Source organism: Podarcis melisellensis (assembly GCF_964234715.1).
Source record: "Podarcis melisellensis genome assembly, chromosome: 11".
NCBI classification, from domain to species: Eukaryota; Metazoa; Chordata; class Lepidosauria; order Squamata; family Lacertidae; genus Podarcis; species Podarcis melisellensis.
Genome location: NC_138543.1, coordinates 467,544 through 493,664, shown reverse-complemented (window position 1 = coordinate 493,664; position 26,121 = coordinate 467,544). Strand labels below are relative to the sequence as shown.

Below are 26,121 nucleotides of genomic sequence, written 5' to 3'. Positions count from 1 at the left end.
CTTTGTCTTTCAATTTCTCATAACTCTGCAATTTCAATTTATCCCCTTCTTGTTCCAAAATCTCCCAGTATTTCGGCCATTTAGATTCCATATTAAGTTTTTTAACGGCCTTTGCCTCCATAGGGGACAACCACCTTGGAGTTTTGTTTTCCAACAAATCCTTATACTTGGTCCAGACATTGTACAATGCTTTCCTGACAATATGGTTTTTAAAAGCTTTATGAGCTTTAACCTTGTTGTACCACAAGTATGCATGCCACCCGAAAGTACCTTACATAGGATTTGGTTGCAATAACCCTATAAATAATTCCATGTCTGGCATGAGAAACTGTGCTAGTAGCTAAGTGCAGAGATAAAAGTACAAACCATCTTTGATGCAAGTATATTTTTAAATACCTGACAGTGAAACTTCAATGATAGCATCTCATATGCAACAATTTGCCCTTGTAAAAAGATTGGTCAGCAGACTCCAGTGTAGTTCAGCTATTCAAAAACAGGTATGGCTGGACAGAGATAGAGACTTTACATTGCAGAGATCACAGGTATCTTGCAGGGAGCCAGTCTATGGTATTACTGCAGCTTTCCTATTAAATTCGAATTCTCTCACAATAAGAGATCACTGTTCCAGATCAGTACAGTGATACCTCTGGTTACAAACTTAATTCGTTCCGGAGGTCCGTTCTTGACCTGAAACTGTTCTTAACCTGAAGCACCACTTTAGCTAATGGGGCCTCCCGCTGCTGCCGCGCCGCCGGAGCACGATTTCTGTTCTCATCCCGAGGTACTACTTCTGGGTTAGCGGAGTCTGTAACCCTAGGTGTTTGTAACCCGAGGTACCACTGTATTCTAAAGGGGCTATAAATCTTCTGAAATATTTGAATCTGAGAGTTTCCATACTTTATGACAGATCAAGCCTGGTACACTCAAGCCTGTATCAACAGAGAATACAGATGGAAGCTGGAGTGCGATCCATTTCAGATACTGTAGGAACTATCACTGTTCACTATTGACTTAGGAAACCAATGAAACATTTTGAAATGCACTTTGAGTGAGAATTTGATGCTGTGCTGACACCTTGTGGTCCTCTTCTATTATATTGACACATGAAAGCATCTGCCACACATGAGCCACGCACTTCATTTGAGTTCTGTATTAATATAGCTGCTCCCTTCTCTATCCACTAATCACTATATTCTCTTTTCACTATATCGTGGGTGGGACAGAGTGAGAATTTTAACCTACCTGTGCTTTGGAGGGAAGTTTAGAAGAAGTTATGGATAAAGCTGACTGGCACTGCATTTTGACATTTGCTGAGTTACCCATTACTGCAAACATCAGGAATGGGCAACTCAGCAAATTAAGTACTTAGCAGGTGCAGCGTTACGCCCTGGCCAAATATAAGAGTGAACAGATAAAGATGTCTAACGCTGAGTCTCTTTGTTGGTCTGTCTTGTTCTGTTTAGTACTGCCTACTTTCCAGATGTTGCTGCATCTGTAGCTCCTGTCCTCCCTGACAACTGGCCATGTTGGTTAGGGACTGCTGGAAGTTGGAGTGTGAGAGCACCTAGAGGACACCAGGCTGGGGAAGGTTGCACTGCCTGATCCTTTAAAACCTAAAGAGCCTGCAGAATCAGGCCAATGGTCCATCTAGTTCAGCAGTCAGCCAGATGCCTATGGGAAACCCACAAGCAGGACATGAACACAAGAGCCCCCTTCGCTCCTGTGGTTTCCAGCAACTGGGATTCCCAAGGAGACAGCCTCTGAACAGGGAGGCAGAGCATAGTCACCATGGCTAGTAGCCATAGATAGCAAAGACCCTAGCATCACTTAGCAATTCCTCCTTCCAGGCTTGAGATAAATGAATGTTTATCTCATTTGAGGGACGCAGGTGGTGCTGTGGTATAAACCAGTGAGCCTCTTGGGCTAGCAGATCGTAAGGTCAACAGTTCGAATCCACGCAACCAGCTCCTGCCAACCTAGCAGTCTGAAAGAATCCCAACAAAAGTAGATAAATAGGTATCACTGAGGCAGGAAGGTAAACAGTGTTTCCATGTGCTCTGGCTTCCTTCACAGTGTCCTGTGTGCCAGAAGTGGTTTAGTTATGCTGGTCACGTGACCTAGAAAATCTGTCTGCAGACAAACGGCGGCTCCCTCAACCTGAAAGTGGAGATGAGCACCACATCCCATAGTCAAATTCGTCTAGACTTAACCGTCTAGGGGTCCTTTATCTTTTTTACTTTTATCTCATTTGAGCCAGAATGCATTCTCCCTCCACTCCAATTCTTCCACTCCAAGAAGACCAATCATTTAGTCTCCTGCTGCTCCTCACTTCACTGGCTGGAGATTGCATGGATTATTTTTTGGAGTTTAAACAATATACTCCTTTAAAAAAAATGATATTTTTATTTGTGTGGTTTATTATTTGGCTTTGTATGGTTTGTTCCTTTTTAGCTATAACTCAGGGGTGGGGAACCCTTTTAAACCCAAGGACCACATCCTCTTCTGGACCATGTTTGAGTGGGGACAGTTGCCAATGGGGGATGGGGCCAGAACAAGAAGCGGGCAAAGGAACAAATGTAAATTTTACATTTGTAATGGTAGGAAATTTCTACACACACTCGCACGCTCCTCAGTATCTCCCTTGCAGACAAGCTAGGGGCGTACTCAAAGTTTAAAGATGCATTTTGGCCAGGACAAAACACTTGGAGAGTAAATTAGGGCTGTTGAGGGATGTGACTTGGGGAAAGTTCTGAAGGCTAGATAAAGAAATTTAGCAGGTTGTGTTTGGCCCCCGAGTCTGGAGTTCCCCATTCATATTCCTAAAAAATAAGTTGTGCATTGTAATTAGCTATGCATATTAATATTCTTGTACCCTCTCCAGGGCTGAGTTGGATCCGCATGTCCGGGATTGTATTCAGACCTATATTCGTGACTGGCTGATTGTGAATCGAAAGTAAGTGCCACATTTGCAGCAGAGTGTCAAAACAATGATTTTAAATATTTTTTCTTCCCAGAGGAATATTAACATCTTTTGTTTTGACTAGTCCCTTAACTTGTCAAGATGTAGGATTAGTCTCTCACAAGATATTCTCACTGGCTCAGTCTAGAAAGGCCTGGCAACTAGAAGGAGGAAGGACCATAGCTCAGTGGTAGAGCATTTGCTTTGTAGGCAGAAGGTCCCAGGATCGATCCCCAGCATCTCCAGGCAGGGCTGGGGGGAAAACTCTTGCCTGAAACCCTGGAGAGCAGCTGCCAGTCAGAGTAGGTAGTGCTGAACAAAGATGAACCATTAGTCTGACTCAGTATAGGGCAACTTCCAATGGTTCCAACTTGATGGTTATTTGCTTATCCTGGTATACTGTAGATTCCGGCAGTTGCAGTTGCCAATTTGGTGGTTCGTTTTCTAAGTCCAGTTGCCTAATACGCTGGGCAGCTCCGTGCCGGGAGAAAGCCACCCAGCCCGAAGCGGAGCCTACCACCTGCTGCTGCTTCGGCTGCAGCTTTGGCAGCTTCCGAAGCAGCAGTGGGTGGGCTCCGCGCCGGGAGAAAGCTGTACCTGGCATATAAGACGACCCCCGACTTTTTAACCTCTTTTCTGGAGTTTAAAAGTTGTCTTATACGCCAGAATCTACCGTATTTTGAAACATGAAAGCAGCAAAGCATTCAATGCTTACAAAGGAAGTATCTACATTTTCACCACATGAAAACAATTCTCAGACATTATAGCTTCATAATAAAAACTATCCAGCACTCTTGTCTTTAATGCTGTGTAGTTAAGACTGTTTCCCAAGCAAGGTCATGCCCAAGGAGAGCAGGGAAGGCAAGTAAGGTGCTTTATAGCTTCATTTTTCATTCTCAGTCAACTGGCAAACAATTAAAATGCAATCTATTAAAAGACAACCACCAGTGCATATAATTCATTTACTCCCCAAAAATGTAATAAAAAGTGTCTCTGTGATCAATAATTGCATGACCTCCAACATTTTTCTGATGCAAATAGGGACATCCCATTCCATAATGATAATTTTACTACTGTATTTATACCCCACACATCTTACTGCAGCCACTCTGGGCAGCTTTCAACATATATAAAAACATAATAAAAAAATTAAACACTTTTAAAAAACCTATACAGGATTGCCTTCAAATGACTTGGGATTCAGATAACTCCATAACCTGCAAATTTTCTCCAATAAAATGGGGACATCATAAGGAAAAGCGGGACATTTTAGGATCAAATCAGAAACCAGGATGTCTTCTCTAAATCAGGGATGTCCCTGGAAAATAGGGACACTTGGAGGGACTGCAGTTGTTTATTGTGGCATATTTGTTATGCAAGACAACAAAGCAGTTCAGTGTATTGTTGTTGCTTTGGAAAGAAAGAAACTTGAATTAATCAACATGGTGTCACTTAGTAGGCCTGGCTGCAAAAAAGTGTTTTCTCAATATCTCAAAATGAAAGTGGCTCTGCTCTGGTCATAGCTATGGGGACACCCATGGAGAGTCTTGGGTTTCAGTCTAGCATTAAATTAAGCTGCTTGTAGCAGAATCTCAATAAAGGGCAGAATCTATGATGTTTAAGGGTGTGCTATGGGACCTAGAGCTACAGGCAGATAGTTCTGGTGAACCTGCAGTGGAGACGGTCAGAACTCAGAGGGGCTGTCAAGTGGCATGGGATGAGTGAGTCTGACTGGTAGGTTCAGATGATCCTATTTATGGCCTTAATAGAGCCCTGCATGGAAGCAAACATTAGAAAGTCTAGAGATTTAGAGTGGGTAACTAGGCCAGAAGTAAGACTAGATACAACCAAAGCAGTGGCAGTTGTCTCTTGGTGGCTTCCGCTGGAACACACATTGTGGCTTGGAATGTTATACAGAGTCTGGCATTGCATGGAGACCATTGTGAGGGCAGCTGCTTTGTTGTATCGCTCCACATGCCACATACTTCATGCCTATGACCATTCTAAGATGTCCTTGCCCAAAAGTTCATCGCAAATTACCTGCTTGGGGCGGGGAAGATGGTGCCAGGTCAAGTCTCAACTGAGTCTCTGCTGTGTGAGTAGGAGCTCTAATGATCAAATTACCCTGATAAAAAGGCTCAAACTATGAAAATATCTGCCAACTTTTATCAGTAAAAGACTCTGGGAGCTGTCGGGTGAACATTTAAACCTCCCCCCCCCTTTCAAAGCTACTTAAATCAACTTTGAACCACCTCCGTTGAAAAGCCCATAAAGCTGTGGGCTGAATAAAACAGCCCTATTTATCTCCAAGTACGAAGATGGTACTTACAAGACAATGTTTCAAAGAACTGGGGATTTCACCTTTACAACCTGCAACAACTCCCCCAAAGAAAAAACAGGCCAAAATTTCAACCTACTTCCATCCCAAAGTTGATGAAGCAAATAATCCAGGAAATCTCCATTCTCATGAGTGGTCTATTGACCACACCTGGATTAGAAGGGAGGAAAAAACTAACGTTGGAGGTGAGGGAGTGGACCTGGAAACGGAACTAAAACAAAGAGGGACGTGAAGCAAGTTTAGAACAGGAGCTATTCCTGGAAAACCCAGAAGCCATGTTAAACAAGACTCCCCTCTCCTCCCTATCAGGAGAGAATTTAAGGTGCCCTTCCCCGACTGAGCCGATTGAGACAGACAAATGGCCAAACAGCTTAAGGTTACAGTACCCGGACAACTTTATCTTCTACCTGTCAGGGATTTTTGAAGAGTTACTCAAAACTCATTTCACACAGATAAGCAAAGAACTTGAGCCAATTAAAAATTTCCTTTTGGAAAGCTTGAACCTGCTTACCACCCTAACTGAATTGATTAAGAACCATGAGGCTGCTTTCCCTCACATGACATCTGGGACTAGGACTAATGGAGGTGAAACTAAGCCAGGACTCGATTACAAAAAACAAACAGAAACAATTCAGTGCAGGAGGGAGGGTCTCTTGCTCCCAAGAAACCGACCTTAAAGAGAAAATGCTCAACACAAAAAATGAAGACCAAAAACATCAAATTGAGAGGCCATAAAGGAGCGCCAACCTGCCAGACTAAAAAAATGAATTTCCAGAAGCTCTTTAAGGTGCTGGAGAATATAACAACAAAGAACTCTGCTTCTACAACCCAAAAGAAAATCACAAACTCATGCATGCCAATAAAGCACTCTGAGGAAAAGCCCCACGCCCCAGCAGATCACACACCGCCCTCTAGTGGGAAAATAGGAAAACCAAAGGAAATTTCAGCTCCCAAGCAACCAACCCTTCTCTTGACATCGCAAATAAATCCTGTGTACCCTAATATAACAAAAAAGGATCAAGATAAAACAACACAGACTTGTTGGAAGCTAACGCTAAACAAACACAAATTTGCCTTCACAATCTGTTTGTGACATCCCACAAACAGATGTCATCCATCATATGCTCAAAGAAAAGTAAATATTCCCAAAAAAAATCGGAATAGTCACCAGGGGCCTCGTGACAGCAGAAAATATCATCAAGGTAAAATTCCTCCCTCATGATACGGCCCAAAATAGGGCTATAGTGACTTTTAAGGATGGGCTCTCAACTAAACAGACCCCTTCTAATAAAGACAATTTCCTGAGGGCTGGCTTGCTTGTGCACCGTTTCTTCGAAAACATCGATGACCCTTTACCACTTCTAGGAGCACATAGGCCAGCCAGACCAAAAACCCAAACCAGCACTGCAGAATCCAACAGTGCCGGAAACGGTAAGCTGCTCTACCCAGAGGCTGGCAGCCTTAAACAATCTGGCAGGCTGTACAAAACCCCGCCCTCACCAAATAAGCTAGAAAAGGATTTCTCCTCAAAGGATGAACAACTCCTAACAACCCACCTCGAGCAGATTCTACTTTCCCAGGAATCACTAATTGAAAGACTATCGACCATAAGGAACTCCCTTCCACCTCTAGCCCCGCCTCCTCCCATGGAATTTAATTACATCAATTGTAAAGCAAAGCCTTTAACCAACGAGGAATGGACAACTTGTCGATATCTGTCTCCAGAAGAAATGGGCTTTCTTACACCCCCACCAACAGCCCAGTCCAAATCGCAACAAGTCAAACTAGTGGTGCCAGCGCCGGGAATTGGCTCAATCTTCATGGACTGCCTGGGAATCCTACAAGCTATTCATGCAGAGGAATGAAATAAGGTCTTAGTGGGTGACTGCCTGGACAGACAAATTAATACCCCCAAATTAGTCTCCCTCAAAAGGCTCCCCCATGCCTCCGCATCGCGGCTCAAGCCAAACTCAAAGGACCCGAGGAATCAGCGGCAGAAATCAGCTATGAGTGCCTGGATTCTAAAAACCCAAGAATCAACTACTGCCCTAAACATCATCTCCTGGAATGCTGCCGGCTGGTCCAGATGCCTCTTCCATTCTACAGACATTCCCTTCTACCATCAAAACTTTAATATCATCGCTCTCCAGGAGACGCGGGCAGCTGAAAATCCATCACTGGAAGGATACATATGCAGTGAGAGCAGTTGCAGGCAGAGGACCAGGGAGGCTCAAGGAGGGGGGGGGGTATGCATCCTAATCTCACTCTGCTTGGCAGTTACATAGTTTATTTGAATGACTTTTGGAGCAGGACATTCTTTTGATGAACAATATAAATATAAACATGGAATATCCTTTGTAATCTGCTTTAACTTGAACTTCATAATATGGATATAGCATTTCAGTATATTATGATAAATTTATATTCCATTTAAGCACATAATGTTAATTCATTAGACTGGCACTATTGTATGGATGCCATGATATTTCAGCTGAACTTATTTATTTGATAGCAATTGTGCTTTCATCCTCCCCCCCCCCCCATTTTAATTGAAATCTAACTTGCTATTTTTTATTATTTAAGAAACCAAGGAAGTAATGAGACATTCATCTTAACGAAAAGGGGATCCCGGAGCGATTTCCACAAGTCCCTTCAAAAGCAAACATTTGAATCTGAAGTTTTAGATGACAGTGATTCAAATTATCAGGTATTTTCCTTTGAGATAGCTTCTGGCCTGGGCTGAACAGGGAAGAGGGGTAGAACTATCAGCAGCAGCAGTGTCATTTATTTATACCCCTCCAATCTGGCTGGGTTTCCCCAGCCACTCAGGGCAGCTTGCAACTAATTGCATTCTTGCCCGCTACATACCAAATACGTATTTTGGTATATTAGGCACACTAGATATTTAATTCATCACTTGCTCATTGGTAAATCTAATGACTCTAAAGCGCAAATCACTTGAAATTTTTAATATTGTTGCACGACACCGCAATCTCCAAGCGATGTGAGATTCCAGGGGTTCCAGGCGCTTATGCAGGGATTAGCTTGACTTGATTAGATTTTAACACTTGCTGGATCCAGGGATTAGAGGGATCTGGCACCCCCCAAAAACCCCCCCTCATAAACTGAGCTTTTTTTTAGCCACTGGAACTCAATTCTAGCCCCTCTCAGTTGGGCACCGTTGTCATTATAAGAGAACAAGGGAGGCATTCACAGTGAGTTCCGGCATCTCTTTTTCTAGAAAAATAGCACTGTTCATAGCAATACATGCTCTGGCACCGGGGGGGGGGGGCAGGCGGAGAGCAGGCGGGGCGGGGCTGGCACACGTCCCATAGGCATGGTGCGCTGACCGCAGGGGCGTGGCGTGCGTTCTGGGGGTGGGGGGCACTGCCTGCGGGGGCGGGGTGCCCAGCATGTGAGGGGGCACAGCCGCAATGGAACCCCTACACTCCTCTTCCTCTGCCAGTGCCCAAAGCCCATCTTTATCCATGTGTGGCTACTTGCACTACAACTGGGGAGAGGGCATTTCACATGACAATGCTTTCATGTGGCTGGCTCTCCATATGGTCCCAGTGATTTCACCCCTGAAATATCAGTGCACCCTTCCCTTTTCCAGTAAAGGTTGCAGTTCATAAATATCACCAGAGCTTCTACCCTATCTTTAATTTTTTGAAATAATAATAATAATAATAATAATAATAATAATGAAAAAGGAGAAACCATGCCACCTTTTCTTTAACCCCCTACCCTAAAGTTATTAGAATTCAACCACTTCTCTTGTGAGAACCCAAACTCCTGCCCGTTTTTTGCAGGGGAGAAATGACCCCACAAAAACGAAGGGGGAAATATTTGGCTTGGCCTTAGTCTGTCAGTATCATCTGTTACTTGTTTTGGAGAATAGTTCTTTCAAAGGTATTATTGCAGTGAGTTGAAAAAGAATTATGGCAGAGAAATACTGAGTATCTTTAACATCTGCGAACTAAAAAGTGATTAATGATGTTGCCTCCTACTTCATGCCCACTTGAGCAGACAGCTCCCAGGCATTTAAAAGTCCTCTGTGATGACTCCAGTCGAGCCACACTGACATCTGGGGACTTTGACCTGCGCAGCCTACAGCCAGATGCTCGTCTGGCAGACCTGTTGCAGCACATTAGTGCAGAAGACTTTCGAAGGCAAAATGAGGAGCAACGACAAGCCAACAGGCCTGCAGAACTGTTTGCACTGTATCCCAGTATAGATGAGGTGAGCCATAAACCTGCATTGTGCAGTTGCATGCTTAATAAGGAAATATCTTACAAAGAATTAAGATTCAAACAAGAGTTGTGCTTTGCTTGCTGTCTCTGTGTTGACCACGTTATGTTAGTGCAGGCTTTGCCAACCTGGTCACGCCAGATGTTTTGGGTTACAACTTCCAGCATCTCCAGCCAGAGCGCCAGGTTGCCAGAGGCTGTAGAAAGGCAACATGCTCTTAGAACGTGTCTCTGTTGGTGCAGTTATATTCCTCCTTAAGTTGAATTGGAACAGTAGCATGACACAATGTGTAGTTCCATGTGATATTTAAGAGGAATCAACTCAGGTTGACAGCAGCTCTACATGCTCTTGTTAGTGGTGCACATAGATAAGTTTAGACTCTGAATTTAATATGTTTTTCGGGGGGAGGTTCATTCTATAGTAACATTCATTGCTTCACTTGCTTCAAAATGTGGTCATCCAGCCTTCTGCCCTACATTTAGGACCCTCATTCACATGATGTCGAATATAGCCTTGGGTATCTGCTCCAAAGAGTGCACCTCTTTGGAACAGATAGTACATCTTACCATGACTGTATAGGGGAAATAAGTGTCACACACAGATTCCCACAGGCTAGAAGTGTGCCAAGTGTATCCAGTAAAGAACCTCAACCTGTGGAAAACCAGAACCTCAGACAAAGCCTGAAATGTGGCTTTTTGCCGTGATACTAAATCATTACCTCTGAGCTCTGATGGAGCGCTCAGATTATCATGCAGCCAAATTCACTCCATCTTCAATGAGAGCTAATTAAAAGTTGCCATTCCACAATCAAATGAAAGCCTGTTATGGCCTTGTGGATCAGCCTTACTTTCCTTAGGTTTCATGTGCAGATATCTCATTCTTTTATTAGAACTAGAAGGGTTTGTGAGGTGGGTTGGCATTTCCGACTTCAGCTGAAGGAATACATTAAAGGGATTAGCATGTAGGTTATAAATTAAATTTAAAGGATTAATGGCTTTGCTCCATCTTGTTCATGGCAGACTTGTTGGTTGAATTGCCTAAAGCAATCCTAGAAGCATATGGTTTGGGAGATCTGTATAGTAGTACCTCGGGTTACATACGCTTCAGGTTACAGACTCCGCTAACGCAGAAATATTACCTCGGGTTAAGAACTTTGCTTCATGATGAGAACAGAAATCGCACGGCGGCAGTGGGAGGCCCCATTAGCTAAAGTGGTACCTCATGTTAAGAACAGTCAGAACTAAGAATTAAGTTCTTAACCCGAGGTACCACTGTATGTGAGTATCTTACTGAATGTTACCAAACTAAGTCATGCACAAAGTCAAGACTGGGGAGCCTTTTCAGAGGGAGGACCTATTCTGCTCTTGGAAACATTCCAAGTGCCACATGGCAGGCCAGAGGCAAAATTAAGGCCTGAGGTTCCCCACCCCCTTCTCAGAGGAGACCCATTGAAATCAATGGACTTAAGTTACTTGCATTCTTTCATTTCAGTGGATCTGCTTTGGATATGATTTAGTTGGATATCACCCTTGTTGTTTTGTGTGCAGCCTGGGTTACGTCTGCTTTTGTTGGGACTGATAACACAGAAGCATCATAAATATTTGGATCAAAAAGAACTGTTCCATAATGTGTTTGTTAATAGGAGGATGCTGTGGAAATACGTCCGGTGCCTGAGTGCCCCAAGGAATATCTGGGCAATAGGATATTGGTGAAAGTACAGACTCTGAAGTAAGTATCTCTGTGACTTCTGGTTCCACAGGGCATGTTTTCACGTTTGGATATTGTTCCATCATGTGACCTTCAGAGGCTGAGGTTACACCTGCACATGCAGTAGAATGAGGTGGGACACTTCTGAGATGGTAGAATAGACTCTGCAACTTCAGCCTGCAGATGTGAGATCATATTGGTGGATTTTTCCCTTATTTACCTTTTTCTTTAGGCAAAAAGAAAATTAGCAGATCAGTGAGAGGACAGGTGTTGAACTTTTCTCTCTAACGTGGTAGTCTTTTGCTTGTGTGAAATGTTTCTGATTCTCTCACAGTCAGTACACCACCTACAGAGGTAGCCTCCTGAAATATTTACCCGTCTAGTATTTTGCAAGCCTTGTCTCTACTTCAGGATATTTTAAAAAACCTTCCCATGTCTTAGTTTAACTGAACTTTTTTTGGCTTTGAAGGCCATGAAGAGGGGAGAAACCCACCTACGGATCTGCTCTTTTCTGCTGGATTGAAAATAATAATACCATATTGGCCTGAATATAAGCTACACTTTTTTTCTTCCAAATTCCGACCATGAAAAGTTAAAGTGCGGCTTAAATTCACGAACTTACAAAAATTGGCTTCGCTGCTGAAACAGACATACGGTAAAATGGAATGGGTGTGAGTGCCTGTGCAATTTTAAGGGAGTGGCTTATATTTGGGCCCATACGGTAATATGGAAAAATTGCCAAAATGCACTAATAATAGTGAACAATTAATAGTAACCCATATGTTCCTCTTCATATTATCACTGACAACCATTTTGCTTGTATCTGACAATGTGCTCTTCTTTTTAAAAATGGAACAAATTTAAGCTAACAAAAACCAAATGTAATATCAAATGCTATTTTACTATGGCAGAAGTCAAAATGTAGTGGAGTGATAATCAAATGTGTATCTCAGATTTTATCATCGTCTATCAGAGACTGGAGGGACGCAGGTGGCGCTGTGGGTTAAAGCCTCAGCGCCTAGGACTTGCCGATCAAAAGGTCGGCAGTTCGAATCCCTGCGGCGGGGTGTGCTCCCGCTGCTCGGTCCCAGCGCCTGCCAACCTAGCAGTTCGAAAGCACCTCCGGGTGCAAGTAGATAAATAGGGACCGCTTACCAGCGGGAAGGTAAACGGCGTTTCCGTGTGCGGCTCTGGCTCGCCAGATGCAGCTTTGTCACACTGGCCACGTGACCCGGAAGTGTCTCCGGACAGCGCTGGCCCCTGGCCTCTTAAGTGAGATGGGCGCACAACCCCAGAGTCTGTCAAGACTGGCCCGTACGGGCAGGGGTACCTTTACCTTTACCTTTATCAGGGACTGGACTTAAGGCTGGGGGAGATTGAGGAGACCGCCCCCCCTCCTGAAGCTTCCAGAGAAGAGGAAGGCAGTATTAATTTACAGCAGGGGTTTGAGGAAGATCACAGCTCAGAGACAGGCAAAAAGAAGAGTTGGGAGGTGTTGGGAGAAGAGAAGGGGGAGACAGAGACAGAGCAGCCAGCTAACATGTTGTCACTGGAGAGTATAGCTGACCCCCCATCTCCTAGAACTCGACGTTTGTTAAGAGTGCGAGAGCAAAGGATGCAGAGACGCTTGGCCTCGGGCAGACCCCGTAAGGGGAGGTGCTGTTGCTAGGAAGGGAGCAGGGAGGAACTCAGTTGGAGCAACACCATCAATTTATTTGTCTCTCACCGTGATGATTAAATAAACTCATTAGTCAGGACTCTCTTTGATATTCCCTGCTTCTTGCTGCCACCAGGGGAGGGATAGAATTCCCCGAGCCTGACATCATCATCTACAGTTGGTCATAGGCAGAAACAGCCAGGTCTCTGTCCCCGAGGAGCTTACAATGTAAAAAGGACAGTGGAGAAAAACAGAAGGAAGGATGGAGGGAGACGGGTTGGAAATGAAGAATATGCAAAGCACATACACTTAAAGTTTGGTTAGAGTAGGGAAGGAGGATTAAAGGGACAAGCCAGAACTTGAGTTAAATTAATGTTGCCAGTGCACAGATACTGCACATTAACCCTTGTGTTGTGTTTTGTTTACATGTGTCAAATGTGCGTAGTTATTAATTAGTACACCATCTTTTCTTGTTTCAGATTTGAGATAGAAATTGAGCCATTATTCGCAAGCTTAGCCCTCTATGATATAAAAGAAAGGAAAAAGGTAAGAGTGCAGATGAACAAAACCAAGGGTAATGATAAAACAATGTAAACAAGGCATTAGTTAAAAACATCACCCCCTCCCTCATTTCAAAATTGTTCACATATGAATTGTTGGGACTGTGCTTTGGGTGGCTACAGATGACTGTGGGAGATAGGAAGCCACATGGAAAGTTGAGGCAACCTTTACCAGAGCTCTGCAATCAGTTGAAGCAGTAAGGTAGCAGAGGCATGGGACGTGTCCGAATGTGATAGGTAGCCATAGATTTCCCCTTAGCTGCATGCATGCTGCAACAATATATTGACAAATGGTCACCACACGGTAAATATCCTTTGGATGTACCCTATCCTTAAGTTTGTGCAACTCAACATTTTCACAACGGACTGTAGTTTATGAATCATAATAATCAACCATAATATGCTGCTTGCCATGTTTTGCAAAATAAAATCAGTCATTATGAAATTAATTCAGCAGTTTCTAAAATATGCTTTGAGAAAACCACCACCTTATTTATCCACTGCAATTAATTAGACACAGTGATGGATGAGTGAGAACTAATTTTGGCGGACTTTTGAGATTCTGTCTCTGGGTTGTATCCAGAGCTAATTAAATTGAGAGCAGGCCTGTTGACGGGCGTAACTAATTTAGGGCAATTGATTTCAGTGGGTCTGGTCTGAGTAGAATATACTTGGCTAAAAATCAATATTTGCATTTGTGTGGTTCTTTCATTTTAACCTCACCAAAATCCTGCAGAGGGACTTTTGGGATTAGAGAGAGTTCCTGAGTGTAAAAAATCACATTTCTCTGACTCCCCAGAGCCAAAATATCCACTGAAGCTGTGGAATCTCACCTCTAAAGCAACTGGCTCTGTTCCAGTGCTTAAAACAACACCCACAAAAGAATTCACACACACATTAGTATAACAACAACAACAACAACAACAATAATAATAACAAACTTTTATTTGTATCCCGTCCTCCGCGGCTGAGACTGGCCTCAGGGTGCCTAACATCAAATACAGTGGTGCCCCGCAAGACGAATGCCTCGCTAAACGAAAAACCCGCAAGACGAAAGGGTTTTCCGATTTTTTAGCGGCTTCGCAAGACAAATTTCCCTATGGGCTTGCTTCGCAAGACGAAAGCCCATAGGGAAATCTCCGGGGACAGCGGGGAAGCGCAGCGCGCCTTCTCCTCTGTTCCCGGACCTGTCCTAAGGCTTGCGGTGGGAGGTCCGGGAACAGAGGACAAGGCGCGAAGGGCTTCTCCTCTGTTCCCGGGGCTTGCGGTGGGAGGAGGGGTTTTCCTCCCCACCGCCAACATTCAGAACAGCATTCTGAATGTTGGCGGTGGGGAGGAAAGCCCTCCTCCCACCACAAGCCTTCAGGACAGGTCCGGGAACAGAGGGGAAGGCGCGCAGCGCTTCTCCTCTGTTCCCGGACCTGTCTTGAAGACTTGCGGTGGGAGGAAGGTTTTCCTCCCCACCGCCAACATTCAGAAGGCTGTTCTGAAGGCTGGTGGTGGGAAGAAAAGCCCTTCTCCCCCACCAGCCTTCAGAAGAGTTCCCGCCTAGGCTGCGGATAGCAGCCTGCTGCCCCGCGCGAGGGGCGCTCTTAAGCAGAGCGCCCCTCGCGCGGGGCAGACATTCGCCGTCCTGCAGGGCTCCCCAAGCTGCGAATGTCTGCCCCGCGCGAGGGGCGCTCTGCTTAAGAGCGTCCCTCGCGCAGGGCAGCAGGCTGCTATCCGCAGCTTGGAGAGCCCTCTGGACCTCTTCTGAAGGCGGGCGGGGGGCAAAAATCTTTGCTCCCCCCCGCCTGCCTTCAAAAGCCGTCCGGGACCATTTTAAAATCGCCCCGGGACAGCGGATGAATTCTCCGCTGTTCCGGGAAGGCAGGCGGGAGGGGAAGCAAAGACTCCCCCCCCCCCGCCGGCCTTCAGAAGAGGTCGGGGGACAGACTGTCCCCGGACCTGGTCTGAAGGCGGTTTCCATAGGAACGCATTGATTGATTTTCAATGCATTCCTATGGGAAACCGTGCTTCGCAAGACGAAAAACTCGCAAGACGAAAAGACTTGCGGAACGAATTAATTTCGTCTTGCGAGGCACCACTGTATATAACATTGATATAAAATCAAACAATAATTAAATCACCTCTTAAAAACAAATCAGGGTCAAATTAAAATCTGAATTAGATGGCTTTCCGCAGGATTAGAGTTGGGAACAGTAAATGCTCATCAGTCCCAACTGTGTACGCTGATCTTTTATGGGCCTGTGAGAATGCTGTGATTATTTACTTATGATAGGTTGTGCACCAGTTCCTGCAAAAGTTGTGAAATATCTTGTTGTTTTTACATTTTTTTTAAAGATCTCAGAAAATTTTCATTGTGACTTGAACTCTGAACAATTCAAAGGGTTCTTGCGATCACATGTACCATGTATTGACTCATCTAGTCAGGCAAGGTCTGCAGTATTTTCTGTAACATCTCCATCTCCGGATATCTATCTAGTAGTGAAGGTAAGTCATATTTGTGGGTTTTAAAATCGTATTTTCTGACTCTAACTAGAACTGATGCAGAATAAGCAAACTTGTGTATATTAACTTTATGGAAAGATCAGACACGATAAAATTCTCTTGAGTCTACTGAGCATGACTGTAGGGGGGGGAGGTTTGCCCTTCGCAATAAATCCCTCGGCTTGATGGTAGTGGTATTTACAGTATTTATTGTACAAATATTTACAAAGTACAGAGCATCTCTTCATGCATCCGAATCATCGGCAACCAATCCTGGCAGTGGGGGCTTCCGGCTCCGTCTCCAGCAAAGCAGTCTGGGTAATCTCATATGCCTGCGTTGTTCCCTACGCTTTAACCCCCTCCTGTCCTGGGCAGGACAGTGGTGTGCCTTCTCCCTCTGTGCCAGAGCTGGAGTACCTAACATCAGGCAGCCCTGCCTCCACCTCCCCTTTCTCTCCCACTCCTTCCAGTGCTTCCTCTTCTGCTGGCCCCTCTTGCTCCTCCTCATCCAACTCAGGAGCCGTCTCAGCTAGCTCCGTGACAGTGACCTGGTTCCCGCTAAGCCAAATGCAGACTTAGCAACACCATGTACACTTGCAGGCTCCTGGAGAGGAGCACATGGCCACTTGGGCTCCTGCTCAGTCTTATTTACTGCCATACCGTTTGGAGCATCAGGGGCACATGGTTAAGCTTTTTCTTTACAAACCAGATGTTGTAACAAAGATCAAACCTGGTCAGGGAGTTGAGAGCTTAACTGCAAACCTTGGTTCAGATCACACACTAAATCAAACCTTGGCCTAGCTTAGTGTAGTATAACAGTGAAAAGGATTGGGGAGACAATCTCCCTGGGTCCTTGCACATTCATGCGGCCTCTCTAAGCCATAGTTTGACTTACTGATTTATGTGGACCAGCCACCTTTCTAAAGCAGGGGCAGGCAGTTAGGGCCCATGATCCACATCTGGCCCATTAAGTATTTTCTCCAAAGATAATTTCCCCCCAGCCCCAGAAAAGTTTCATAGGGTGACAGGGTGACAGTATATAGATAAGTTGATGCTGTCCATGGGCTTATCATGCTTCCAATTATTTTTATTGATTTTCCAAATTACAGCCCAATTTTTACAAATTATTAGCAAATTAATACAATTTTATTTAAGTGACCTTCCACTCGCCGTTGTCAATGCATCCTTAGTTTTTGATGTTGCTGCAATGAATATTTTAAATGATTTCCAATTGCAATCCGTTACCCCAAATTATCACTTAATCATCAGCTGTATTCTTGGCAATTTCCATTCATGTTGAAACATTATTTAAGGGCTTCCAGTTCCAGTCTGCCTTAACAGAGGCAGCCCCCACGACAGCAGGAGAATGTCTGCAAACGAAAAACAAGGATGATAGAGGGTAAATCATTCTTGCAAATTCCCCCCAGGGATGGGGGTAATGGGCTTCACTTGCAGTCTGTCTTGGCTCCTGGCTCTCGCTCCAGCATGGATTGCTGGGGCCAGGGAGGCTATGAGTTCAAAAGCACTTTGCCTGGTGAAAACCCTCCTACGCTGCCATTAGGAAGCAGAGGTTCTCCGTTAAATTGGATTTTTAATTGGCTTTAAAGTACCGGCACGTGCTGGAAAAGGGTTGCAACAACATATTGCAGATCATATCAGCTGCATGGATCAAAGGTTTTAATTGAGATAAGATTTTCTTTGGCATGAGAGTCAGTTGGGGAGAGGGAAGCCTATGGTTTGTTCTAAGTTTCTTTTATATATTTATGATTCTGCAACCCTCTCCAGAATACAAGATAAAAAGATATTTACAAGTGAGGCAGGGACGTAGAGGTAATATTGATATTAACAAGCAAAAATGGAAACTGTGTGTGATCTGAAATGAAGAAAGGAGGGGGAGGGGAAGCTCAAGTATGATGTGTTGGAAAGATAGAGTAATTCTGTGAGGAGAACCTGAGCTTACAGGGTTAAACAGCTCAGAGTGTACGCCCTGCCTACAATTTGGGAGGGGGGAGATTATGCGAGAGTCTCCAGCCTTTGTTCTTTTTCTCTACTTTCGCTTTTGCTTTTGAGGAGAGAGGACGTGTTTTCACCATGCTGTTCGCTGTGATAGATAATGGATAGTCTGCTGTAAATAAAAACTGCTTCTATCTGCTAAGATCCTGAGTGGACTTTATTTAAGCACACTGAAGAAAGCTTTTGAGTTTGCAGCTTTCTCTTACCGCTGCTCATCTCTGCGTTTGCTCCGAGCCTTTGGAATGTGGCCTTTGAAGTCCAGAGGCCTGGCTGGTAGCTGCGCAGCCGAAGCGGGCTGGACGCCAAGGCTTATCTGAGCAATAAACGTTCTTCAGGTTATGGACGATAGTTACTGCAATTAGAGGAAGCTGCTTTGAAGCCTGCTTTGAAGTGCTGTGTACTTTAAAAGGCTGTGAAAGTTGAGAAGCTGCTGTTTTTGCTGCCGGAAGAAAAAAGTCCTGCTTTGAGGCTTTGCCTGGGAGAAAGCAGGGAAACTGGCTGAAATGCCGTGTGCTGCAAAGAGCCACTGGAGGCCTCTCCTTTGAAGCTGGCTGGTACGCGTGAGTACTTCAAAACCCCAATGGGAGCACTGGGGGAGGAGATGGCTGAGCTCCAGGACTTTTATGATGTCCCATTTGAAAAGCTCACAACCCAGTCCTGGGATATCTGGGTTAGATGAGTAAGGGGATGGTTTTTGGCCACAGGGCTCTGGAGTATAGCCCAGAAGGAGCCGGCCCCACCCATGCCAGTTGCTGCTGAAGATGGCGCAGCACACCTGGAAGATAGAGAGCAGAGAGCAGAGAATGCTGGAAGATAGAGAGCAGAGAATGCAAAGAGAGCTCTGCATGTTGAGATCAAGCGTGGACGCTTTGCTGTTGCCCCACCTGGAGGGCGTTGAGTCGGCTCAGGCCGCCTGGCAGGTGCTGAGGAGTCTGTGTGAAAGCTCAGCAGGAGCCCAGGGCCGAGAGAAAGCCGAGAGCAGGGAGGAAGCCGAGAGCCCAGTGGGGGCTGCTGGCCATGTTCCTGAAGTTACAGCTGGGAGTAGCTGCTTTGTCTCCGAGGGGCCGCGTGATGTTCAGGCCTACAACCAGAGTGCTGGGGAGCGTGCAGGTCCAGGCTGTGCACCCAAAGGAGGGGGTGTTGGGAACAAAGGAATGGCTGAAGAGGGAGCTGTGAGAGCTGTTGCTACACGTCGCCGCTGTTATCGCTGTGGCTCCCCCTCCCATCTGGTGAGAGAATGTCCAGTGGAGGCACAGGAACAGCCGAAGGCCGTCTCCCGTAGCAACCAGATAAAGGGCTCTTCTTCAAAGCGTGGGAAAGGCAAGCCAAAGGCAGCTGGCAGAGACACTGAACATAAACATTTAGCAGCCTCTATGGCTGCAGTCAAGAGTTGTCAACAGGATGCTGTGCTGGCTTTTGTAATAGACAGTGGAGCGTCGCATCATCTAGTGCCATCTAGAGGATTCCTGGAGAACTGCACCTCTGTAACTTCTGGGAAGACTGTCTGTAGCAGATGGGACTCGACACCCACTCACGCAGACTGGCTCACTGTTTTGTTCTTTCTCACAGGATTCAATCCAGGCTTTTGTTGTTCCAGGACTGTCCTGCGCGTTGCTGTCTGTCAGCACCCTTCTTGCTGAGAACTACAGAGTGTGTTTTGAGAACAATAAGTGTTCTATTTCTAAGAATGGACAGCAACTAGTCAGTGTTGAATGTAAAGACAGGTTGTTTGTGATAGATGCTTCTTTTGCAGGTACAGGTGACACGGAGGTGGCTCAAGCACAGTGTGCCAATGTTCCAGTTCATGATGCGTGTGCTCACTTATGGCACCGACGCATGGCTCACGTGTCCTGGGGGTCAGTGAAAAAGATCGCAGAGTGTACGCAAGGGTGCAAAATGAAATCATGTGCTAAGTTTCTAGATTGCAGAGCGTGCAAGTCCGCAAAGGTGAAAACGTGCACATACCCTAGGTCTGAGAAGGTGACCACTAGGGCTTTTCAGTTAATTCACGCAGATTTGTCTGTGACCAGTATGGGCGGAGCCAATTATGCGCTGGTTCTGATTGATGACCATACATGCAACTCCTGGATCTTCACGATCCAACACAAAAATGAAGCTGCGCCACTAATCAAAGACTGGATTGCGGCCGTGGAACTGCAGTTTTCCACACGGGTGCAAAACTTTCAGAGCGATCGCATTGGGGGTTCACCGGGTCTGCACTGCAAAGTTTCTTCCGCAAAAAGGGGATTCAACACAGATTGTCCTCTCCACACAGTCCCCAACAAGAGCCTTTGAAATGTGGCCTTTGAAGTCCGGAGGCCTGGCTGGTTGCTGCGCAGCCGAAGCGGGTTGGACGCCAAGGCTTATCTGAGCAATAAACATTCTTCAAATTCCCTTCACCTCTGTTTAAAAAAACAGACAAGGAAAAAGAGACAGATTTGTGTGTTCTACTGACAAAATGTAATATAAGATAAAGTTTAACAAAGCCATAAATCTCTTGCTGGAAGGAAAATAATTTGGGGGACTGTGATAAGAACGCTGCAGAGATTCTGGGAGTTGGAAAGGAGTATTAAATCTTCAGCGTGTTCGAAAACTGCCCACCTTTTTCTAGTCTGAGGGGAAAATGGCGAAGATCTGCAACGTGTTTTATTAGTGAGATAGAATGGTTTCTAGCAGACTGTCACCTGTTCTGAAGACATCGAAGCAAGGGATGGAGAGATAAGACCCATGAGAAACTTGGAGATTCAGTTCTGCCAGTAGCCGTGATGGGAGAAAACAACAGTTGGGAAGTAAAAGAGGCAGTGCCATATATGGAAAGAAGGCATCTCCATGAATAGAACAGTTTTCACACGCAGGGCAAAAGAAAGATAATAGTTTGAGTTCCTCACTTGAAGCTTTATAAATTTATATATTTTAACATCATGAATGGAAATCATTAATAATGGAGCTGTTCTGGAGTTAGAATGGTGTCTAGCACACTTTCCTGTGCCTCTCTGAGTCTTCAGACTTCTTCCTGGCTCCAAGCAGAGTATCGCAGCAGCGGTGTGTGCCTTGTGTAGGTGCAATAAATCATAGTCTGTACGCAAGCTTCTTGCTAATCTAAGAAGGCTTTAATCATGTATAGAAAAACACAATAAATCAGCCGGGAGATCGAGCAGACATTCTCTTCGGCTCATCAGCGAAAAGTGAAAGTAACTCACATACAAAGAAAGATTCCCGTATGTGAAAGAATCCATGCCTCAGTATGCAGAGACGTTACACAGAACTATTTAACCCTGTAAATTCTGATTCTCCTCACAGCTGTTGGCTAATGGATTATTATTATTACTGAAATGTAACTGATATTAATTAAGATTATAGAACACAGTGATATAACTTTCGGAAATGCACCCAAACCGTCGTGCAGAGAGCCACTTTAACTAAAATGTATTAATTGGAAGTAGATTGGCATTTTGAGAATTGTATAATTTGGGAATTGTTATAATTTGGCTATTATTGGAGGTATATTGGAGAATTAATTTTAAAAATTTACAAAAAAAGAGAAACACCGATTTAAAGCATTTACATACTTTTGTAAAGCTTCAAGTGATAATATAATACTGCTTTCATTTCATTCTGTGTATGACAATTCTAGTATATAATTTTCATTGACCTTATCCTCTGCCATTTACAGTATATCAATCATCACCATTTCCAAAGATGATGAGTGGCATTCCTTTCTGGGTGCCTGCAGTGCTGTTGTGGTTGTTATTCAGTGCATAGCTGGTTTCTCAAGGTTAACTCAGCCACTCCACTCCCCAGCTCAGCACTTCCTCCTTTGTTTTTCCTTTTTTTTTTTGGTTAAATAATTTTTATTAATTTTCACCAGTTTAGCACTTCCATCCCATAATACTCTATGTACATCTTTTTCAATGTTTGAATATCTCTCCATTTTCTCCTTTGAATCTCATCAGCACAGGAAGGGAAGGTATTTCTCTCAGTACTGACCAAGGTTGTAATTAGTAACTATAGCTTATGTTCCAAATTTTACTATGTTGACATATACTAGCAATGCACTTTATTAAATTTCATTTTCTTTTCAGTGTTTTGAAATCTCTTTTTTCTTTTCTTTTCTTTCCTTTTTGGTAGATTGAAAAAGTCCTTCAACAAGGCGAAATTGGAGATTGTGCAGAACCCTACCTGGTTCTAAAAGAAAGTGAAGTTGGGAAGGTACATATGATATAATAAAGATTTTTACATGAAATGCACACCCTGATACATCTGTCAAAGATGGCTTGCGAAAGCTTAAACCAGAAATATTATTAAAGTGCTCCTATTCCAGTCTAAATTCAGTGCCTCAGGACTGTTGTTGTTTTTATCTATGTATAATAACGGGGGGGGGGGGGTGTTCCTGCTCTCCCTGCTTACACGCTCCACCTGCCATTCCCCCACATTTTGGCTTAGTCATTTTTATCTGTTTTTCTACTGATGCTTTTGGTTTTTTTATAAACCAATTTGAGGTTTGAGTCCAATCAAAACAGTATATAAATCTTGTGAAATAAAAAGATTAATAAATAAAATAAAGTAATGAATTAGCAAACTTTTCTCCTTCTCAATCCCATTTCTGAAGCTATTTCTCTCTTCTATTCTGCCGCTTCACTTTTCACTCCACCCCTGTTCTAACTACCTTAATTTATGGCATCCATAGAGGAATTAACAGAGGTTGCTAGTGTGTGTTACAAACTAATTTTCACAGTGTTTGGATACATGTCTTATTTTAGCTAATCCCCTTTTCTGCTTTCTTTCAGACTAAAGAAAAAATTGAGAAATTAAAAGTGCATGCTGAGTCCTTTTGCCAACGTTTGGGAAAGTATCGTATGCCTTTTGCTTGGGTTCCAATAAATTTAGCAAATTTCTTCAGTGTTTCAACACTTGAAAGAGATATAGCAGAGTTAGAAGTTTTAAATGGTAAGTTTAAATGTTGTGTGTATGTGTACATAAGAATTAATATTGAAACAGGAAGTTTTAAAAATATCATGTCAAGGAAGTGTCTTTGCTTCAGCCTCTAGATTATAATGTAATTTGTGTCCTGTATTTGTAAAGCACATTTTGGAAGATCCGTGAAATTGGCAGTTTACAAGGATATGAAGGAGAAAAAAGTATGGCAAAAAATAACTCCAAAGGCAATGCATCCCTCCACAGGAAAATAAAAATTCCAGTCTTCAATTGGAGCTTAAAAGTGTGTTAGATAGGCACAGTCACCCTTTACAGCAGCATTGCTAAGATTATTTTATTAACACTTGTTGTGAGAGTTGGATGGGAAGCCATTGACTCTGGTCAGACCCAAAGGAATAGTACTAAGCTTCTCAGTGAGAAGTAATTCAGCAATTTCATGCTGCTGCCTTCACTGATGTGTTAGTTTATAGCAATGAGAGGAACAAGCCCTATGGGAAGGCTTTCTTCCCCTGTGGCAATCCATAGCTTGACCTTTAGCCCTGTAACAGGGGAATTATAATCTCACAGCCTCTGGTTATATTTCCTGCAAGGCTGTTATAGAAATGAATAAAGTATGGAGGTGTCAGGCCTGGTCGTTGTCCTCTTCAGATCACCACACAAACGCTTCTTGTTCTTTTATAACTTTTTATTGCGTATTAACAAAACAATCTTATAAACGGTTCTTAACTTTAACTATTCTTCCTCAGAGTCACTTCTTTCAGATCCCTTCTGAGCTCTGCTTCTCCATGACCAGCCACTCTCAAAATGGCGAAGGCGCCCTTCCCTTCGCTTTCCCCTCTTTTTTCTACCCTCCTGGCTAAAGCTGGCCTGTATCTCCCCTCCTCCCAATCTGAGCTAGAACTGAACCCTTGCCTTTCCTGGGAACAGCCGGTCCCTCCCTCTTGTTCCTCTTGCTCCCTTCTATTAGCTTCACTGCTCTCTTCCCCCCCTTGGGGAATGCTTTCTCCCTCTGAGAAACTGGAAACTTCTAACTCTTCCCTGACATCACCCCCTCCCCTAAGCCCCCCTTCCTCCTCCTCCTCGCTCTCCTCTGTTTCTGAAGGACCGAACCCTATGAACTCCTCTTCCTCGCTATCTGTCTTTTCAAAAATTTCTTGAAGATGCCAGTTATGGGGTTTTGGCTTGTGGGGATATTTTCTATGAAATTTTCTCTGCAATTCCGGAATGTTTATTTTTTCTGTTGGTTCCCATGAGTTCTTATTTAACCCTTTCCATGCAACCAAACACTGTAATTTCCTCCTACTTATTCTCGAGTCTAATATCTCTTCCACTTTGGTCTCCTCTTCCCCCATCAAGGTGGGTAAAGGAGGTGGTTCCCTTGAAATTTGATACTTATGTGCTGGTACAAACACTGACAATAAAGATCTATGAAATACAGGGTGTATTCTCATATTTTCAGGTAAATGAAGTTTGAAAGCGACTGGGTTAATTTGAGCCTTTACTTGGAAAGGTCCCAATCTTCTTGGCTCTAGCTTTTTACACCTCCCTTGTATTGGTTTTCCCTTGGTAGACAGCCATACCCAGCTCCCTACTTGGATTTATTCCCCAACTCGCCGATGCCTGTCTGCAGCTGTCTTGTAAACCTCTTTAGCTTCTTCCAAATCCTCTTTCAGTATCTCATGAATGCACCTCAACTCCTCTATCATTTGTTCTGCTGCTGGTACTGCTAACTGCTCCTCTTGACCCGGGAATGCCCTTGAGTGCAAGCCATAAGGTAAAGGTAAAGGTACCCCTGCCCGTATGGGCCAGTCTTGCCAGACTCTGGGGTTGTGCGCCCATCTCACTTAAGAGGCCAGGGGCCAGCGCTGTCCGAAGACACTTCCGGGTCACGTGGCCAGCGTGACATCGCTGCTCTGGCGAGCCAGAGCTGCACACGGAAACGCCGTTTACCTTCCCGCTAGGAAGCGGTCCCTATTTATCTACTTGCACCCGAGGGTGCTTTCGAACTGCTAGGTTGGCAGGCGCTGGGACCGAAAGACGGGAGCGCACCCCGCCGCGGGGATTCGAACCGCCGACCTTTCGATCGGCAAGCCCTAGGCGCTGAGGCTTTTACCCACAGCGCCACCCGCGTCCCAATTGAGTGCAAGCCATAGTTTGCCACAAATGGGGCTCTGCCCGTAGACACATGCATTGCATTATTATATGCAAACTCTGCTAGACTCAACTTCTCTAAACACCCGCTTTGCTGACAACCAGCATAACCCCTCAGATATTGTTGTAGTGTTGCATTTGTTCTTTCAGCTTCCCCATTGGTTTGCGGGTGTCTCGCTGATGTGAGGCTTAGCTCCACATCTAGTAATTGCATTAACCTCCTCCAAAATTGTGATGTAAATTGGGCCCCTCTATCTGAAATGATTTGTGATGGCATACCATGCAACCTAAAAATATCTAAAAACATCTTTGCAGTTTCCTGCGCTGTCAGAATTTTGGCACATGGTATGAGCCAATAGTGTGACGTGGCAGCTAAAAAAGCCAATGCAATTCTGGGCTGCATCAATAGGAGTATAGCATCTAGATCAAGGGAAGTAATAGTGCCACTGTATTCTGCTCTGGTCAGACCTCACCTGGAATACTGTGTCCAGTTCTGGGCACCACAGTTCAAGAAGGACACTGACAAACTGGAACGTGTCCAGAGGAGGGCAACCAAAATGGTCAAAGGCCTGGAAACGATGCCTTATGAGCAACGGCTAAGGGAGCTGGGCATGTTTAGCCTGGAGAAGAGGAGGTTAAGGGGTGATATGATAGCCATGTTCAAATATATAAAAGGATGTCACACAGAGGAGGGAGAAAGGTTGTTTTCTGCTGCTCCAGAGAAGCGGACACAGAGCAATGGATCCAAACTACAAGAAAGAAGATTCCACCTAAACATTAGGAAGAACTTCCTGACAGTAAGAGCTGTTTGACAGTGGAATTTGCTGCCAAGGAGTGTGGTGGAGTCTCCTTCTTTGGAGGTCTTTAAGCAGAGGCTTGACAACCATATGTCAGGAGTGCTCTGATGGTGTTTCCTGCTTGGCAGGGGGTTGGACTCGATGGCCCTTATGGTCTCTTCCAACTCTATGATTCTGATTCTATGATTCTATGAAATTTGCCATCTTGGTTAGCATGTCAACCACCACAAAGATCACTGTTTGCCTATGCGATGACGGTAGAT

The 26,121-nt window shown here is 44.5% G+C and overlaps 1 protein-coding gene across 3 annotated transcripts in view; it reads left to right on the top strand.

The window, feature by feature from the left end:
* Nucleotides 1-26,121, top strand: part of DOCK8 (dedicator of cytokinesis 8) — a 143,236-nt gene that overhangs the window by 18,689 nt on the left and 98,426 nt on the right. For all 3 annotated transcript variants that reach the window (XM_081930351.1, XM_081930350.1, XM_081930352.1), the window contains 8 exons: nt 2,882-2,953; nt 7,881-8,004; nt 9,327-9,539; nt 11,191-11,276; nt 13,392-13,458; nt 15,816-15,965; nt 22,104-22,184; nt 22,763-22,922. In XM_081930351.1, coding sequence (XP_081786477.1) covers nt 2,882-2,953; nt 7,881-8,004; nt 9,327-9,539; nt 11,191-11,276; nt 13,392-13,458; nt 15,816-15,965; nt 22,104-22,184; nt 22,763-22,922 — 953 coding nt within the window. The remainder of the gene's footprint in view (nt 1-2,881; nt 2,954-7,880; nt 8,005-9,326; nt 9,540-11,190; nt 11,277-13,391; nt 13,459-15,815; nt 15,966-22,103; nt 22,185-22,762; nt 22,923-26,121) is intronic.